General features: G+C 51.2%; 1 protein-coding gene across 1 annotated transcript in view; it reads right to left on the reverse strand.

Annotated features, from left to right (window-relative positions):
• Positions 1-12,283: 12,283 nt before the first annotated feature.
• LOC120854264 (lisH domain-containing protein ARMC9-like) overlaps positions 12,284-20,389 on the reverse strand; it is a 39,636-nt gene continuing 31,530 nt past the window's right edge. The window contains exons 5-6 of the mRNA XM_040228124.1: positions 15,052-15,224; positions 12,284-13,601 (exon numbers count right to left, since the gene is read on the reverse strand). Of these exons, the coding sequence (XP_040084058.1) occupies positions 13,579-13,601; positions 15,052-15,224 (196 nt within the window). The 3' untranslated portion in view covers positions 12,284-13,578. The remainder of the gene's footprint in view (positions 13,602-15,051; positions 15,225-20,389) is intronic.

The following is a 20,389-nucleotide window of genomic DNA, read 5'->3' on the forward strand; positions in this document are numbered from 1 at the left end:
TGGGAGGAAGTGGGCCGGTGAGGGCTGGGTGAAGGGCAGGAGTGGATAAAACCATTTTTAGAGCCAGCCCTCGCACCCCTGATTCTGGACAATTGGACCCAGGATCTTTCCTTAACGTGAGCAGACCTAAAAAATATCCACAACCTAAAAGTTGAAAGTTTTATTTGGTGGGAATTTTTAGGACTTCAAAGCTGGAGGCAGCATCTCAAGTAACCTTGAGAGAACTGCTCTGAGGAGGCAAGGAGGGGATCCGGGTTATATATAAGGTTTGTAACAAAGAGCAGGGAGTTGGAAGATCAAAAGATGATTGTTAATTGAAGACAATCAGATAACCCAAGTTAAGGAATTTAGTGCTTTTCTGTGTCTGGGAAGATGCAGGAGACTGGGCTCACTGAAATCATTCCTTTGATATGCACCTCAGCTCTCTGGGGCCAGGGTCCTGTGTTTTCACATCCTGAGTTTCCTCAGGGCTCACCATAGGGAGTGATTGCAGTTTGATGGCAGTGGGGTGGCAGGTCTTTTCTCTCCTGAGTTTCCTCAGGGCTCACTGGCTCATATTGCAGGGCTGCAGTCACTGGTGGCTGTGACGTCCTTGTTTGCTGATATGGGAGGAAATACTCAATGTCTCACCCGGGAGGGTCACTGCAGGTGTGGGGAGCCACTGATTACAGATGTTTGATTATGGATGTTGGCAAACCAACAGAGGAGAAAAGAAAAGTGGGTCCTGGACCTGATGCTATAACAGCAGAAGATGACCAGCACAGGTGTGAGTGGCGTGGGAGTGGGGGTTGCTGAGCCTGGAGCCCCAGTCCTGGAAGGTCAGCTCCAGGACACAGAGAGGGCAAGGCCAGAGCCATTTGGGGTGGCGGGGGTGTGGTGGGTAGAAATAGCCGTGAGGGCATTTTCTGCCTGCCTGGTCCACCCCAGGCACCAGCTGGGTGCCTTACCTTCTGGCAGAAAACTTTTTTGTTAGCCACAGAGCCATGCAAGAAAAAGGAGGTGGTGTATTTTATCCCTGGGTCAGACTGAGTTTCTGTGAAGACGTTATTTAACTACAACTATGACCTTGGACTTTTGGGTTCAGTTTGCTTGACCTGCTGCTGCTTCTGCCTTACAGTGACCTCAGGATCCTTGCGGAAACCCTGACCCTCACGATGGAGACTGTGGAGGGAGCCTAGTCCTCACAAGACCTTGAGGTCGGCCTGCAGTGGCCTCCTGGTCCCACCTTAACTCCTTTTGCTGATTCCCCAGGGCTTCCCTTGTGGCTCAGCTGGTAAAGAATCTACCTGCAATGCGGAAGACCTGGGTTCAACCCCTGGGTTGGGAAGATCCCTTGGAGAAGGGAAAGGCTACCCACTTGAGTAATCTGGCCTGGAGAATTCCACAGACACAGTCCATGGGATCACAGAGTTGGACACGATTGAACAACTTTCACTTTCATACCTGGCCTCATCGGTCCCATTCTTGTCCCCTCCTAGTCTTGTGTTTGTCACAGAGGGTGTGTTAGTCGCTCAGTCATGTCTGACTCTTTGTGATCCCATGGACTGTATAGCCCACCAGTCTCCTCTGTTCATGGGATTCTTCAGGCAAGAATACTGCAGTGGGTAGCCATTCCCTTTTCCAGAGGATCTTCCCAACCCATGGATAAAACATGGGTCTCCTAAATTGCAGGCAAATTATTTACTGTCTGAGCTACCAGGGAACCCCACAGAGGGGGTCCTCACTATTTTGCAAAAACCATACAGGTGGAAAGTTTTTCTTTCAAGAATTTAAGGGTGAGTGGTTTGGAACTTTGTAAGGCAGTGTTTGTTGCTGAAGAATCACCAGGGACCCAATCAGATGACATTTCCTTGAAGGGACCTGAGGCCGAGGGGCAGAGCCGCAACATCAGACCACACTTCCTGAGGGCCAGGTGGGGAGCACGTCCGTGTGTGTGTGGGTGGGTGGGTGGGAGGGAGAGAGGGTGGTTGCACGAGAAAAAATTCACAAGTTGAGTTAGAGACGCTTTTCTCCAGCTGCTAAAAGAAGGTGGGTTTGGAAGAAACATTGGGAGTGATGTAGCTAGCAGAGCCTGACAGCAACCCACATCTAAGTGGGTGGGGTCACTGTTTTGGTTGCTATTAAGTGACTATGCCAAAGCCTTTGACTGTGTGGATCACAATAAACTGTGGAAAATTCTGAGAGAGATGGGAATACCAGACCACCTGACCTGCCTCTTGAGAAACCTGTATGCAGGTCAGGAAGCAACAGTTAGAACTGGACATGGAACAACAGACTGGTTCCAAATAGGAAAAGGAGTACGTCAAGGCTGTATATTGTCACCCTGCTTTAACTCCTATGCAGAGTACATCATGAGAAACGCTGGACTGGAAGAAACACAAGCTGGAATCAAGATTGCCGGGAGAAATATCAGTAACCTCAGATATGCAGATGACACCACCCTTATGGCAAAAAGTGAAGAGGAGCTAAAAAGCCTCTTGATGAAAGTGGAAGTGGAGAGTGAAAAAGTCGGCTTAAAGCTCAACATTCAGAAAATGAAGATCGTGGCATCTGGTCTCATCACTTCATGGGAAATAGATGGGGAAACAGTGGAAACAGTGTCAGACTTTATTTTTGGGGGCTCCAAAATCACTGCAGATGGTGACTGCAGCCATGAAATTAAGACGCTTACTCCTTGGAAGAAAAGTTATGACCAACCTAGATAGCATATTTAAAAGCAGAGACATTACTTTGCCAACAAAGTTCCGTCTAGTCAAGGCTATGGTTTTTCCAGTGGTCATGTATGGATGTGAGAGTTGGACTGCCAGGAAAGCTGAGTGCCGAAGAATTGATGCTTTTGAACTGTGGTGTTGGAGAAGACTCCTGAGAGTCCCTTGGACTGCAAGGAGATCCAACCAGTCCATTCTGAAGGAGATCAGTCCTAGGTGTTCCTTGGAAGGACTGATGCTAAAGCTGAAACTCCAGTACTTTGGCTGCCTCATGCCAAGAGTTGACTCATTGGAAAAGACTCTGATGCTGGGAGGGATTGGGGGATTGGGATTGGAGGAGGAGAAGGGGATGACCGAGGATGAGATGGCTGGATGGCATCACTGACTCAATGGACATGAGTCTGAGTGAAGTCTGGGAGTTGGTGATGGACAAGGAGGTCTGGGGTGCTTCGATTCATGGGGTCGCAAAGAGTCGGACACGACTGAGCGACTGAACTGAACTGAAGAGACACCCTCCTGGAGAAGGAAATGTCAACCTGCTCCAGTACTCTTGCCTGGAAAATCCCAGGGATGAGGAGCCTGGCGGGCTGCAGTCCATGGGGTCATGAAAGACTGGAGCATGGCTGAGCGGCTGAGCGTGCAAGCACATGCACACCCGTGACACCCAACCTGAAGAATCATTAACCAATCAACAAAGTAGGGATTTGTTGGTGAATTATTTGCCCAGGTAAGCAGAAAAGGTCAAGGTGTTACTGGAGACATCTGCAAGTGGACTCTGCCAAGGGATCATGGCTCTGTCTCCTCCTCAGTGGCATCTCCTTCTCTGCTCCTGCAGAAGGGGACTCAGCCTAGGGAGCCAGCACTTCAGCTTTGCTGTCCAGAGGGAGAGGGGCCTTGGGGCCTGACCCCTGAGGCTCCAGCCCACCTCCTGCCCTGCATGACTTCAGAGGGCAGGGGCAAGGTGGAGAGTGGTATTTCCCTTTGGACCATGTGGCTGCTGGTAGGGAAGGAGATGCCACCCTACTTGGAGGAAGTCTGCTCAGGCATCCCATGTGCTGTGCTGTGCTTAGTTGCTCAGTCCTGTCCAACTCTCTGGGATCCCATGGACTGTAGCTGGCCAGGCTCCTCTGTCCCTGGAATTCTCCAGGCAAGGATACTGGAGTGGGTTGCCATGCCTTCCTCCAGGGGATCTTCCTGACCTAGGGAATTGAACCCAAGACTTCCACATTGCAGGCAAACTCTTTACCATCTGAGCCACCAGGGAGGTTGAAGTGTACTGGAGTGGGTAATCTATCCCTCCTCCAGCGGATCTTCCTGACCCAGAAATTGAACTGGGGTCTCCTGCATTGCAGGCAGATTCTTTACCAGCTGAGCTATCATGGTAGTATCCTAATTTCTGATCGTCAAGGAATCCCAGGCACAGGTGGGACGGCCCTCAGATGTTATGGCAGAGTGTCACAACGTCCATGTCCGGATGTTGGGTGACGCTGCTCTACCCCCCAGCTTTGGTGGTGCCTCTGCAGCCTGTGGGTTAAGGCTCTCCTTCGCTGGCTGGCTGCCCCCTGCACCCTACTTAGTGCTAAATCCTCCTTGAAGTCATTGTAATGGAAGTGCAACTACCTCCATTCTTCCCCTCTCTTTGTAGTCACCGGGACAACGGTCCAGTTGCCAAGGTGCAGGCGCTCAGGTTGCTCAGGGGAGGGTCTGGCCCTGCCCAGCCCGGATCCCTTTCTGACGATGGGGGACTTGTTCTCCTTGGTGTTCCAAGGTGGTCCAGTGAGAGCCAGGTTCCCACCTCCCTCCCTATTTCCATGAGCCCCCCGTCAGGGACCCTGAAACCTCAGAAATACTTCCTTTGGCCTGAATTTTGTGTTTTTCCACTTTTCCCTCCTCCCTCCACTCCACGCCCTCTAGTTCAGTTCAGTTCAGTCGCTCAGTCGTGTCTGACTCTTTGCGACCCCATGGACTGCAGCACACCAGGCCTCCCTGTCCATCACCAACTCCCGGAGTTTACTCAAACTCATGTCCATTCAGTCAGTGATGCCATCCAACCATCTCATGCTCTGTCATCTCCTTCTCCTCCCGTCTTCAATCTTTCCCAGCATCAGGGTCTTTTCCATGCCTTCAGTGGAGGGCAAGTCCTGGTCACCGACTCCCTGCCTGGGAGCCCACGCCCAACACTCTCCCAGCTTTTGGGCCCCTCTGCCCAGGGTTCTTGTCTGTGGGACTTTGGGCTCAGAAACTGGGTCCCCCCAGAAGACGGTCCCGCAGGGAGGCTCACACGAGGCTATAAATCGATCCTCAAGCCCCGGGGCCGGGGGCTCCCAGGAGGCTCCAAGCTCCTAGTCACGCTGCTTCCCAGGTGGGGCCCTGGAAGGCTGGCCTTCGTCCTGGGGCTCGTGTCTCCCCAGCTCATGTCCTGGCCACTTTTGCTCCTGCTCTTCTTGTCTTTCGCTCAGACATTTAACCAGACTCGATGCCTGTCTTCTCCCAGTGCAACCAGTCTCCAGGACACCCAGACTCTGCCCCTTTGGACTTACAAGTCACTGAGTCCCTCTGCCTGGCTTCTCTCTTGAAGATGCTGTTGCCTGAGGTCAACCTGGCCTGAGTGCTGCTGGTGTGAGCAGGGCATCCACTCTTATCTGCTGGGCGTTGAAGAACCAGATCACAAAGTCCTCAGAGTGTAGCTAGGGAAGCCCTCCTGGCTCCTTGGGAGGGTGACCCGCCACGATGACGGGTGGGCAGGAGCAGTGTCACACCCTTGAGCACACACGGTGTGTGCGTTTCTAGGTGGCACAGAGATTGCTGAAGGGCAAGCAGCAGCAGTGTGCCAAGAGGGAGGTGTCCAAGGACACCCGGGGTCACTGGACATCACCCTCAGTTGGCGCATGACTCACACGGAAGGCTCCGGCAGGGCAAAGGCCTGGTCGTGAAGTGATGTAACCATCACCTGTCCCCTTCACTTGCCATCTTTAGGGTGTCCCATGCCAGGGGACACACACTGCCCTGCTCCTTCCACCTTGTCCCTGATCCACCCAACCTTCTGCTTCAGGCTGCACTGGGGGTGCGGAGGGCGGGGTGCCCTGGTTTGTGAAGTGAAAGTGTGAGTAGCTCAGTCACTTTCAACTCTTTTGTGACCCCATGGATTATAGCCTGCCGGGCTCCAATGTCCATGGAATTTTCCAGGCAAGACTACTGGAGTGGGTAGCCATTTCCTTCTCCAGGGCATCTTCCCAGCCCACGACTGAACCCTGGTCTTCTGCACTGCAGGCAGATCCTTTACCATCTGTGCTGTGAGGGAAGCCCTATCTCCCCCCATATGGATGTTAATACAACACGGTGTAAGAACCCTCCAGGATGCAGACAATGGTAAATGGTAAAATTAGGAAGGGATGAGATTTGAGCATTTATTACTTTTATTTTTAATAGAAATTATTTAGTTTTTTTCTCCCAGCAATCTTGATTCCAGCTTATGCTTCATCCAGGTCGGCATTTCCAATGATGTACTCTGGATAGAAGTTAAATAAACAGGGTGACAATATACAGCCTTGATGTACTTCTTTCCCAACTTGGAACCAATCTGTTTTTCCATGTCCAGTTCTAACTTGCTTCTTGACCTGTATACAGATTTCTCAGGAGGTAGTCAGATGGTCTGGTATTCCCATCTCTTTAAGAATTTTCCACAGTTTGTTGTGATCCACACAGTCAAAGGCTTTGGTGTAGTCAATAAAGCAGGAGTAGATGTTTTTTTGGAACTCTCTTGCTTTTTGTATGATCCAATGGATATTGGCAATTTGATCTCTGGTTCCTCTGCCTTTTCTAAATCCAGCTTGACCATCTGGAAGTTCTCAGCTCACATACTGTTGAAGCCTAGCTTGGAGAATTTTGAGCATTACTTTGCTAGTGTGTGAGATGAGTGCAATTGTGCAGTAGTTTGAATATTCTTTGGCATTGCCTTTCTCTGGGAAAGAAACTGTGGACACTGCTGAGTTTTCCAAATTTGCTGGCATACCGAGTGCAGCACTTTCACAGCATCATCTTCCAGGATTTGAAATAGCTCATCTGGAATTCCAATAGCTTTGTTCATAGTGACAGTTCCTAAGGCTCACTTGACTTTGCATTCCAGGATGTCTGGCTCTAGGTGAGCGATCCCGCCATTGTGGTTATCTGGGTCATGAAGATCTTTTTTGTACAGTTCTCTGTATTCTTGCCACCTCTTCTTAATATCTTCTGCTTCTGTTAGGTCCATACCATTTCTGTCCTTTATTGTGCCCATCTTTGCATGAAATGTTCCCTTGGTATCTCTAATTTTCTTGAAGAGATCTCTAGTCTTTCCTATTCTAATGTTTTCCTCTGTATCTTTTCACTGATCACTGAGGAAGGCTTTCTTATCTCTCCTTGCTATTCTTTGGAATTCTGCATTCAGATGGTTCTATCTTTCCTTTTCTCCTTTGGCTTTAGCTTCTCTTCTTTTTACAGGTATTTGTAAGGCCTCCTCAGACAATCATTTTGCCTTTTTGCATTTCTTTTTCTTGGGGATGGTCTTGATCACTGCTTCCTGTACAACGCCAGGAATCTCTGTCCTGAGTTCTTCAGGCACTCTATCAGATCTAATCCCTTGAATCTATTTGTCACTTCTACTGTATAATCATAAGGGATTTGATTTCAGCTGGAATCAAGATTGCTGGGAGAAATATCAGTAACCTTGATATGCGGATAACACCATCCTTATGGCAGAAAGCAAAGAGGAACTAAAAAGCCTCTTGATGAAAGTGAAAGAGGAGAGTGAAAAAACTGGCTTAAAACTCAACATTCAAAAAACGAAGGTCATGGCATCAGGTCCCATCACTTCATAGCAAGTAGATGGGGAAACAATAGAAACAGTGACAGACTTTATTTTCTTGGGCTCCAAAATCACTGCAGATGGTGACTACAGCCATGAAATTAAAAGACATTTGCTCCTTGGAAGAAAAGCTATGACCAATCTAGACAACATATTAAAAAACATAGATATTACTTTGCCTACAAAGGTCTGTCTAGTCAAAGCTATGGTTTTTCCAGTAGTCATGTATGGATGTGAGAATTGGACTATAAAGAAAGCTGAGCACCAAAGAATTGATGCTTTTGAACTGTGGTGTTGGAGAAGACTCTTGAGAATCACTTGGACTTCAAGGAGATCAAACCACTGAATCCTAATAGAAATCAGTCCTGAATATTCATTGGCAGGACTGATGCTGAAGCTGAAGCTCCATTTGGCCACCTGATGCGAAGAACTGACTCACTGGAAAATCCCCTGATGCTGGGAAAGATTGAAGGCAGGAGGAGAAGGGGATGACAGAGGATGAGATGGTTGGATGACATCACCGACTCAATGGACATGAGTTTAAGTAAGCTCTGGGAGATGGTGCTGGACGGGGAAGCCTGGTGTGCTCCAGTCCATGAGGTTGCAAAGAGTCGGATATGACTGAGTGACTGAATTGAACTGGCTGACTTAATTTTTTTAAATGATTTTTTTGATGTGGACCATTTTTAAAGTCTTTATTGACTTTGTTACAATGTTGCTTCTGTTTTGTTTTTTGCCCTTGAGGCATGTGGGATCTTAGCTTCTTGACCAGAGATCAAGCCTGTACCTCCTGCATTGGAAGACGAAGTCTTGACCACTGGACTGTCAGGGAAATCCCTAATTTTAAGCTTGTAAAAGTTGAGCTTTGGAAATGGCTGTCTTCAACACCAGCTCAGGGAACTCCTGAAAACGTAGCGAGCAGGTACGAGCTGGCTCCAGAATAGCACTGCCTCCCATCCAGGTGGACGTGGCTCAGGGCCTGGTGGACACCCTGCTCCCAGCAACTTAAGTCCACTGCTCGGTGGCCTTGGCTCCAGCTGCCCGTCTGAGAGGTCATGCCATGGCCTTGTCCTTCTCCAGCCAACCCCCTGACCTCAACGCCCCTAGCATCCAACTGATCACCTCAGTTCTTCCCGGGCCAGGCTCACCTCTGGCCCAGGACTGCTCTCTGGAATGTGTCCTCAGGCAGCCCCACCCTCCTCCGGCTCTGACCATGGTGACCATGGTGACTACCCGCCATGCACTGCTTTCCTGCCCCGGTTCGAGAGCACGTGTTCCCAGGCTACCTCCTCCCCTGAGACTGTCTCCTGCAGCAGACCCTCTTTCTTCTCTCACCCCTGGTTCTGCCCCAGGTTTCTTATTTCTCCAGTCCTCTCCTCTGAGATTCTATCCACTCCCAGGCTTCAACTGACACCTTAATTTACAACTCTGGGTAGGTGTCTCTAGACCTGACTTTCTCCAAATTCCACAACCTCCTGGAAATCTGCCCATGGCTTCAATCTGGCACTGATGCCTGCCCTGAACCCCGGCTATCCGCAGAGTCCAGGGATTCTTCCTAGAAGATGGATGGCAACTCGCTGGCCAGTGGAAATTTGTCTCCTGCTTCAAGTTTAACCGAGCTTCTCTAGGATGTTGCGGCGGCATGTGCTCTGTGTGGGTAAGGGAGGCTGCAGGGTCCTTGAACTGATCCCAGCCTCCTCACCAGTGCATGGCCCAGTGCAGCCGGCAGCTTGGAGCTAACAGTAAGTTTCCAATAGGGCTTCCCCAAGGGCCTTGTGACACAGTCTCCCCTGCCTCCCGGGACCCTCCACTCCCAAAAGAGCCGTGTGCCTCCCTGGACTGTCTCCATTGCACTTTCCCTTCACCAGGGTTCAAGCTAACCAATGCTAATTTAACATAATCACAACCCCCAACAACCCAGTGCAGAACAGTCCCCCAGGATACGTTGAACTGAATTAAAATGGAGAGGTTATGCCCCGGTGGAAAATTCATGCGGGAAGATTCAATTCTGAGATGTGTAAGTTCTGAACACCCTCTCTGGGGCAGACTGTTGCAGTCCTATCAGGTTTGTCTTTGTTTCCTTTTAGTCCCTCTGCAGAGACTAGGCCTTGGCTGTGAGACCTGCATTGGCCAATAGGAGAGCAGCAAATGTGATGCAGGCAGAAACCTGAACAGCATGCGGGCTTGATCTCTCTCATTGCAGATGTCCTGAGAACACCAGGTGAACTAGCCTGAGCTAACTTGAGCGTGAACCCAGGATCCAGCCCACAGCCAACTCCCAGACCTGAGTGAGGCCCTCAACTGCCCTCTGATCACATATGTGCACCTAGGTCCAGCTGAGCCCGAGAGAGCTGTCCATCTGGGCCCGAGAGAGCTGTCCATCTGGGCCCAGCCCCATCACTGATCCACATAACTGCAACACTCACAAATTTTTAAAATATTTATTTATTTGGCTGCACCAGGTCTTAGATCTTCGTTGTGGCATGCAGGATATTTAGCTGCCACATGTGGACTTAGTTGCCACATGTGGGATCTAGTTCCTCAACCAAGGGTTGAACCTGAGCATTGAGAGCTCGGAGTCTTAGCCACTGCACCACCAATGCGTCGCTTTAGTCACGTCTGACTCTGCAATATTATGGACCACCAGGCTCCTCTGTCCATGTGATTCTCTAGAGATGAATACTGGAGTGGGTTGCCACGCCATCCTCCAGGGGATCTTCCCTACCCAGGAACTGAACCTGCATCTCTTATGTCTCCTGCATTGGCAGCTGGGGTCTTTACCATTTGTGCCACCTGGGAAGCCCAGGGAAGCCCCATAAATTGTTGTTTTAAGCCATTAAGTTTTTGGGGTAGCTTTTTTGTGCCAAGGTGGACTGCATTGCTCCTTTAGTCTCTGGAGAGCTGAAGATGATCAGACAGGCGGGTCTGGTGCCTCAGCCACAAGGCTATACCTCGAGCACCCTGGGAAGCCCTGGAGGATTCCCCCCACCCCCAGGTCCTGGGTGAGGCCAGTGCGGCTTCACCTTGCACACAAAATGGAAGGGGTGCCCTGAGACTCAATAACGTTTTCATGCAGTTCACTAAACTATGGCTCGTGGGCTGGCTGCCTATTTGTGTAAATAAAGCTTTATTGGAAAAGGTGCTGGATCAAGGTTCTGCAAGCAGGGTAGGGTCACAGAAGCACAGGCTCAGATCCTATCCATATTAAAAATTTGAGACTTTGTCATGGATTTTTTGTGTTAATCTTATTTATTTGTGCTTTTTTTTTTTTAAGCTCCTTTGATTTGGGCCAAGTCCTTTCCAACGTACTGAGTGAGCCCTTTTATCTGACTGGATCTCAAATCTCTACCTGATTATTACATTCCCACCAAGGGTCATCATTTAGGCTGTTGCTGGACATTTACATCCTTTTGTGAATGAAGATCAAGTCCTACTCAGGGGAAATCAGAGGGCCAGGTAACCAGAGAGCTGGGGTCAGCTTCCAGGGAAAGAAGGGCTCTTCCTAAAGGTCCCCATTTCTTAAAAGTTCCATAGACTCCTCTCCGTGGCCTCCCTGGGTAGGTGTCATGGGCAAAACCTAGGAGCTGTAGGATTTGGTCTCCAGATGACCTGTGAAAACATTTGTTTATTTGTGTATTTGATTCTCACCCCTCTCCCACCTTAGACTATGGTTGTATCCGGCTCCCCGTAAGGCCGGATACAACACATAGCTGGAATATTTATGCTAGTTGGTATTTTCTAAAGTCTCTTTTGCACCATCAGCCCTGGGATGCAGAAGTGTGTGTCTGCAAGAGGGCTCTCCCAGAGACCATATTTACTCCCCAGAGAACCATCCAGGCCGCACCTGGTGACCTCAGTGTAGTCTGTCCACATTTTTTTTACCCGAAGTGGCCAGACATCTTCAAATCAGACTCGAGCTCATCTGTGGGCCTGAGGGAGAAACAGAAGTCACCCTGGCTCCGGGCAGACCGTGGGCGGTAACGGACAAGTCACCCACTCCCTCTGGATTCTGGAGACGGGGCTGCTCTCTCGTCACGGCAGGGCCAGGCTGTGTCAGTCGGCGGCATGTGAGGAATCCGAAGGGAGTGGATTTGCTGGGAGAAAGGGAGAGATCTTCCCATGATGCTCCTCTGCTGCTCATCTGCAAACACTCTCTGCCTTTTCAGGGTTTCTCCAGGAGCGCTTCCATTTCAGGGACCCAGTCTCCGCTTCTCCTGCTGGTCCATTATCCACAACACCGAGAGAAGCGTTTGCGTTTTCTCTTTATCCCTCCAGAGGTCAAGCCAGGAGTTTGGAAGGGCTGGAGGGCAGTGTTCTGCCCAGCCTTCCTCCCCCCAGAACAGAGAAAAACTCACATATTTCCAGAGGATCGAGATGGGCTAGTCACGTGACCACAGAGTTCTACTGTGCCCACCCTGGCACCACTGCCAAGAACTTGTGAAATTAACCCAGGGCCCGGCTCATGATGCGTCTACGGTCGTCACAGGGCTAACCTGGCGTCTCTCCTGCTCCAGCGTTCTTCTGTTTGCCTCTTCTGCCTGCTCTCCTCAGGAGTTGGAAGGATACTGAAAAACGCAATGTTGTCCTTTATTTACACCCAGTGGGACCACCGAGATGACTCCCAGTGGGCCTGGCCAGGGCAGATGGACTGCCTGGGGGACAGCACACGCACGCACACACACACACACACACACACACACAAACTCACACAGAGACACATTCACAAGTGCCATCTCAATACTCATCATTTTATTTTAGTATTTCTGTTTTAGGTGAGGTCAGACCCTGCTACAGGCTTGGGTAACAGTGCTGACTCTGCAGGTGAATGTTCTTTCTCTGTCCCAGTGCTGTGGAATACGGAGTTGCAAAACACACCCTGGAGGACACTTAAGACAGTGGAGTCTAGTTTATTATGCCAGCATGTCCAAGGGGGAATTGGTTTCCAACAAGGACCCTGATGTCTCTGAGAGGCCAGGGTTTATACCCCCTACTACGTGACTGGTTACGTGTTAGCAACCTCTCTGTTGCATATGATTGAGTTTTAGAACAAGTAGATGCTAGGAAAACAAACAATTAAGGTTAAAGGAGGGGGGACAATGATTATACATCAAGGGGGGGTGTCTCCAAGGTTAATCTAACAGGGGCAGCCTGACTTCAACTACAATCTCTGTTTGCCATCTGTAGGGAGGGAAGTCTCCAGGAGACCTGGTTTTCACTAGCGACCGTTTCCTCACTCCTGGGCAGGGTTCAGGCCCAGCTCACATCCTGTCTTTAAGATGGGTGACAGGCTTCAAGATGGAGTCTCTCCTGCTTTCCTCACATGGGCCCCAACACTAGGATGTGGCCCTGATGTCACCCTGGGCAAGGAGGGAGCAAAGGGCCTCCCCCAGTGGGGACCAGTCACCCTGCTGGGGGCACAGTTTGTGCTTGTGGTCTTAACGGACGGAGGGAGGGAAATAGCTTTAAACTGGTCAATGCTCTGAGCCCTTAGAACACGTGTGCAGAAGCACAGGGCCACTTTGGAACAGCTGTATTCCAGCCACAGAGGGGAACACCCCATATTCTTACCAGGTTTTAAGAGGAAGAAAATACCAAGTCTGCCGCTCAGGCAGTCGATGTGAGAAGGACTTTCTCTTATTCTAACCCCCTTCTGTTTCTTCATACTTGGTCTGGGTGAAGAGGACCGGTTTCCTCCAAGGTCAATGGCCTGCCTCTGGCTGAGGCTTGCTCCCCGAGAAGGACGAGCTCCCGGCTTTGGCTCTGCTGTGCCCCGCTGCCACCAGCCCCAAGCTGGGTGCTGGTGGGGAGGGTGGGCAGGAAGGGCAGTGGCAGGACCCTGGGGCAGGGGCTACGGTGGACCTGCTCCCGGACGCCTGGAGGGCTGTCCTCCTCAGCTTCTCGAGTCACCTGGTGGCGTGATGACAACCGTCTCGTCACTTCTGTCATCTGCAGCTGCCAGCTGCCCGAGAGCAGGGAGCGGGCTGGTCACTGGGCAAAGGGACGGTGACCTTGGGGAAGAACCCATCCTCACTTCCTGGAAGACGGGCTGCCTGGAGAAGAAAAGCCAGGCAAGCTGCCAGCACCAGGGCGGGCTTGGGCACAGAGACCCCCTCTGTCCCTGCACAAGCCCTCCTTTCAACGGGCCCTGTGCAAACCGAGTGCAGAGCGCCTTCCTCCCAGGTCACCTGCTCTGCGGCTAGGGGGCCCTGACTCACTGGGGTGGCCACGCACTTTCCTGACAGGAAGCTCGGTGTGGGAACTCGGTGAGCCTCGCTGCCAGCAGCTCCTGTGTTTGTGGAGGCCGAGGGGGTGGGTGTGTGCTGCCCCCCACCCTGTGCAGCCAGCCAGCCGGGCAGCCTGCCTGCTCCTGGGCACTGCTACTGTGGTTACTTCAGTGGGGGCGTCCAGCCTGGCGGCCGGGCAGGGCCCCGGGGAGGCCGGCCTGGCTTGCTCCTGGCCGCTCTCTCCCTGTACTTGCTGGCGTTTCCTCTGGGCTCGTGTGCAGAAGCACTGTGGTGGGGAGATGGGGCCGGGGCTCCGCTGGGAGTTTCTCAGCAGAGAGGTGGTGAGAGCAGAGGGAGGCCTGCCTACCCACCACAGGCTGCCCAGACTTGGCTCATGAACCACAGTCCCAGCCCAATGCTCCCTGGTTGGCCAGAGCCCCCAGGGCCCTGTCAGGAAGGAGGGGGTGGCCAGGTCACAGGACTCACACATCCTGAGTGTGACTGATTTTCTGTCGCTTGACGTCCTTTTGTTCGGTTTTGCCTTCCCTTATTTTTAGTAAAGCCCTATTAGAAAGTTCCAGGCTTGGGTTGGGGAGTGGAAAGGGCGGGGGTGTCAACTGGCTGACTGGGAGGCGACAGCGAAGTGGTCTTTATCAGGAGCAAAAGAGTGGGAGAGTGGCCCCAGGGACACAGCGGGTTCCCTAGGGCCCACCCCACCCCCAGGCCCTCGGGGGGGGCCTCTCCACCCAGCCTGTGAGGAAGTACCTGCTTCTGTTTCCCACCAGAAGGTCGATTCTGGTTTCAGGCTGACCCGTAAGCCCCCAGGCAGGGGAATCTTATCCCCGAGTGACTGGAAGGGTCTCACTCCGCCAGCTTGTGCGTGAGCCGCTGAAGTGTGAAAGTCGCTCAGTCGTGTCTGACTCTGCGATTCCATAGATTATACCGTGCATGGAATTCTCCAGGCCAGAATACTGGAGTGGGTAGCCTTTCCCTTCTCCAGGGGAATCTTCCCAACCAGGGATCGAACCCAGGTCTCCTGCATTGTAGGCGGATTCTTTACCAGCTGAGCCACCAGGGAAGCCCATGACCCGCTGAGGCCAAGGGCAATTTCTTAAACAGAAAGATGAGTGAAGAACCGGTCCCTGGGGCAAAGGAAGTGGAGCTAGAGCCCTGCTTGTGGGGAGGGGAGGTGGGCCTTTCCCCTTGGTCTGGTGGGCACAGAAGGAGCACGAATCAGACGGGGAAGCCCAGTGCCCTCCCGTACAAGGTGACTTACTCTGCAGGCTCCTTGTGGAAGACATTGTGGAGCTGGGACGGCTGGCCTGCTGGGGGCCACACGAGGAGAACTGAGGGCCCAGAGCCGATGCCTTGACCTTGGGTGGGTTCATGTCCAGCATCTCTGGGGTGCGGGGGGCCCGGGGCTTGCAGGCAAAGCTTGATGTGAATCCCCTAGAACAAAACATCCAACCTAAAGTCACAGGAGGAAGAAGGAAGGACTCCCCCTTCTGGCTCTAAGAGATGTCAGGCAGGCACCATCCTGGGCACCGGGGGTGGGGTGGGGTGGGGTGGGGTAGAGCAGGGCACCTGGTAGCATAAATCCCTGCCCGTGGGGCCCACACTTTGGGGGAGGAGGGAGATGATGAGAGAGGAGATGAAGCAAGGGAGCAGAATAGGGAACCTGAGAAAGTATTACAGTGTCAGACCCAGTGGCCAGGAAAGGTGTGTCTGGTTCCAGTTAGTTCCATGTCCCAGTCCCTGGAACCCTACATGACAACAGGAAATCAGGGCTGCAGGTGTGGGGTTATCCTAGGTTACTGGGATATCTGTAATCACAAGCATCCTTAAGAAGGGGAGAGAGGCAGAGGAAGAAAGAAATAGGCTCGGCTGTGGAAAAAAAGACACAGATGTAATGCCACTGGCTTTGCGGATGGAGGAAGGGGCCATGGGGCTTTTCAGGTGGTGCTAGTGGTAAAGAACCTGCCTGCCAATACAGGAACCTGGTTTGATCCCTGGTTTGGGAAGACCCCCTGGAGGAGGGCATGGCAACCCACTCCGTTATTCTTGCCTGGAGAGTCCCATTAGACAAAGGAGCCTGGCGGGCTGCAGTCCCATAGGGTCACAGAGTCAGACACAACTGAAGCGACTTCTCATACGCCCGCAGGAAGGGGCCACAAGCCCAGGAGGGCAGGAGGCTTCTTGAAGCCAGAAGGAAGAGAAAAGAGATTCTTCCTTAGACTTCCAGGGTGTAACCTGTCCTGTGGACACCTTGATTCCAGCCCATGAAGACCCATGTGGGACTTCTAATCTACAGAACTGGAAAATAATAAATTCGTGCTTATTTAGTGACTAAATTTGCGCAATTGGAAGTTTATTACAGCATCAATTGGAAGCTGACTTTAGATGGGGTGACCAGGGAAGACCACAGTGAGAAGATGACATTGAGCCCCCAAACAACCCTGCCAAGCAACCCTACCTTATTTTTCAGATGTCAAAACTGAGGCTTCAAGTTGGTCAAGTTTCCCAAATTTACACACATAACAAGCAGGCAGTCAACCTGGTGGGATCTTATAGCCAGCCATTCTCTAGACGCCCTCAGGACCCCAGCCCACTGGGTCGGCTTCACAGAGACAAGAGGCCACGTCTTAGAGCCTGTTCCCTCGTTCCTACCAGCGCCCGTAGCCACAGCAGCTAGGGCTGGGAACGTGATTCCCCACCCAGCCCTTAGCTCCCTGGCTGTCACTGAGGTATAAACATGCTCAACTTTTATTCCCATCTCAACTTCGGTTGCTATTGTTGTTCCGTCGCTCAGTCGTGTCGGAATCTGTGACCCCATGGATGGTAGCACACCAGGCTCCTCTGTCCTTCACCATCTCCCAGAGTTTGCTCGACTTCTGGGGACTTTGCTATGTGCCCATTTTTCTGACACCTAACTCTGAAGACTGGAGTCCCGGGGGCCGTCCCCCAGGGCTGTGGTCACCACTGACTGAGCTGATGTAAGCACCATCCCAGCTCCTGGCAGGCAGCGGGGCTACTAGTCTGACCCTCCTTCAGTAGGTGGGCACCTCGGTCTGCAGGCTCCAAGTGTGAGTGCGCAGCAGACACTGTGGGCTTGGCTAGAAGGGGGGGCTCTCCCCACTGCACCCCCAGGACAGAGAGATGCTGACCGGCTGCAGGGCTCCTAGTGGGCAGTGTGTGTGTGTACACCGTGCTGGGGGCTGAAACTGAGGACTGGGGCAAGTGAAGGATCTGGTGGCAGGGAGGAAGGTGAGGGCCCTGGAATGGCCTGGACTCTGTCTTGCTCTGTTGCTTTCTAGCAGGTAAGGGAGGGTGAGCAATCTGCTGACATCTTGGGAGCCTCAGTTTCCCCACCTGTGAAATGGCTTCTGTAGTACAGCTCTGAAGGTTCAGGTGATATCCCTGGGCCCAGCTGTGGTAAAGCGCTCCATGAACGGGGATGATGGCTCTGGGGAGTGAGACTCGGGAGGCAACTGCATAATTTGTTGATTCATTTCATTATGCCTCCCCCCGCCTTTTTTTTTTTTTTTACATTGAGAATCTATTACTTTAATACTCAGGAAAATAACACTTAAATATTTGAAAAGTCCCCAAATTCAAATTTAGGAAAAGACATGTAAAAAACTGCCTGTACTTTAGACAAGAAATCTTTCATACCTGGTTGAAAAGGATAGAGGAGAGTTAGCCCTCTTACAATTTTTAAACTTTTTTTTTCTTTAAAAATCAAATTTATTTTCATGTCATGTATAACATTGTCCTTCCAGGTGAACTGCCTCAGAGCAGCAATTTGGTCTAGTCCACTTTGACATCCACTGTCCAGCACAGTTCTGAGCACACATGTGCTAAGCTGCCTCAGTCGTGTCTGACTCTTTGCAACCCCATGGACTGTAGTCCGCCAGGCTCCTCTGTCCATGGGATTCTCCAGGCAAGAATACTAGAGTGGGTTTCCATTCTTCCTCCAGATCTTCCTGACCCTGAGCACACACCCATGTGCATTATCAGTGAATGAAAGAAATCTAAAAAGTTAGAGTAAACTGATCACGTGAAAGAGTATGCAATCATCTCAAATAACTGTGGGGGCTACTCAGGCACATGAGACAGAATGTAGTGAGGCTCAGAATAGAGGAAAAAAGCTGCTGTATAACACAGGGAGCTCAACTTGGTGCTCTGTGACAACCTAGAGGGGTGGGATGGGGTGGTGGGAGGGAGGTTCAAGAGGGAGGGGACGTATGTATACTTAGAGCTGATTCACACTGTTGTACAGCAGAGACTAACATACCAGTGTAAAGCAATTATCCTGCAATTAGAAATAAATTAAAAACAAAGTAAACACAAACACACACACCCCAAAATCCCAGAGCAACACAGCGTGTTCAGTTGCTAAGTCTTGTCTCTTTGTGACCCCATGGACCCCTGTCCATGGGATATACCAGGCAAGAATACTGGAGTGGGTTGCTGTTTCTTCCTCCATGGGATCTTCCCGACCCAGGGATCTAACCCACATCTTCGGCCTTGGCAGGCGGATTCTTTACCACACAGCTGCCTTGGAAGCCCTTGGAGCGATGCTGAAAGTGGCTCAGTTGTGTCCAACTCTTTGTGACCCCATGGAATTCTCCAGGCCAGAATACTGGAGTAGCCTTTCCCTTCTCCAGGGGATCTTCCCATCCCAGGGATTGAACCCAGGTCTCCTGAACTGCAGGATTCTTTACCAGCTGAGCAACAAAGGAAGCCCAAAGGAGTGATACCGAGCAGCATGTAAATCTGACTGCAAGTGTGTGAAAACAGGCATGCATTGCTGACATTTTTCTGACACACACAATGAAGCTTTTCTAATTTTGAGATATATATTCTTTTATTTGTTTGTTTGGTTTTGGCTGTGCCGCATGGCTTGCAGGATCTCAGTTCTCTCTCCAGGAACTGAACCCAGACTATAGCAGTGAAAGCCCAGAATCCTAACCACTAGACCTCCAAGGGACTCCCTAATGTTGATATTTGTTATCATTCTTATGGTGGTAAAATATACATACCATAAAATCTTGATTGTTTTAAAATGCAGCCCCATTACACTTTCAGTTCAGTTTGGTCACTCAGTCATGTCCGACTCTTTGCGACCCCATGAACCGGAGCATGCCAGGCCTCCCTGTCCACCACAAACTCCCGAAGTTCCCCAAACCCATGTCCATTGAGTCAGTGACGCCATCCAACCATCTCATCCTCTGTCGTCCCCTTCTCCTCCTGCCCTCAATCTTTCCCAGCATCAGGGTCTTTTCAAATGAGTCAGCTCTTCGCATCAGGTGGCCAAAGTATTGGAGCTTCAGCTTCAACATTAGTCCTTCCAATGAATATTCAGGACTGATTTCCTTTAGGATGGACTGGTTGGATCTCCTTGCAGTCCAAGGGACTCTCAAGCGTCTTCTCCAACACGGCAGTTCAAAGGCATCAATTATTCGGCACTCAGCTTTCTTTATAGTCCAACTCTCACATCCATACAGGACTACTGGAAAAACCATAGCCTTGACTAGACAGACCTTTGTTGACAAAGTAATGTCTCTGCTTTTCAATATGCTGTCTAGGTTAGTCATAACTTTCCTTCCAAAGAGTAAGCATCTTTTAATTTCATGGCTGCAATCATCATCTGCAGTGATTTTGGAGCCCAGAAAAATGAAGTCAGCCACTGTTTCCACTGTTTCCCTATCTATTGGGCATGAAGTGATGGGACTGGATGCCATGATCTTCATTTCTGAATGTTGAGCTTTAAGCCAACTTTAAGAAGGAACAATTGAGAGACTCTGGTAGAAACTCCTCAGGTGAGCCCTGGGGCTGTTCCTGGCAGTGGTAGTGGCAGAGAGTCAGCCTTGGGTTACCTGGGGATGTCCCCTCACACAAGGGGGCCAGATCTGGAGGAGCTAGCTGTGCAGATTTAGGACAGCTTGGCCTACTTCACCCCGCGGGGCCTTAGAGCCAATGGACAGCAAGGTCAAGTTGTAGAGTCTCAGGGATAGCTGAGGTGAGTTGTCAAGTGAAGGGAGGGGATTTTCCTGGGGGGTCCAGTGGTTAAGAATTTGCCTACCAATGCAGGGAACATGGGTTCGATCCCTGGTCCAGGAAGATTCCACATGTTGCAGGGCAGCTAAGCCTATGGGCCCCGAATGGAGAAGCCTGTGCACTGCAATAAAAGATCCCGTGTGCTGCAACTAGGACGTAGCACGGCTGAATAAACACAGAAAGCAATGAAAGAAGAAGTGAAGGGAGAGAACAATCAGGGCAGCAGGGCTGGGGGTCTACTAGCCTCCCCACCCAGGGCACCCAGGAGAGGGCCCCATCCTTCTGGAGAGCCACATGGTGATGCGTGCGAAAAGCCTACACACAGGTTAATTTTACGTGGCAGTGTCGTCGTGGGGCTGAGGGGCTCAGGTATCTGATCAAACACTGTCTGCATATTTCTGTGCAGGTGTCTCTGGACAAGGCAGACATTCCACAGCGGGGACGCTGAGTAAAGCAGACTGCCCTCCAGAAAGCGAGTGTGCCCCATCCACTTGCTCTCGGGTTCTGGACTTGCCTCTGCAGCCATGTGAGCCGATTCCTTAATTAAATCTCTT

Source organism: Oryx dammah, unplaced genomic scaffold (genome assembly GCF_014754425.2).
Source record: "Oryx dammah isolate SB20612 unplaced genomic scaffold, SCBI_Odam_1.1 HiC_scaffold_27, whole genome shotgun sequence".
NCBI lineage: Eukaryota > Metazoa > Chordata > Mammalia > Artiodactyla > Bovidae > Oryx > Oryx dammah.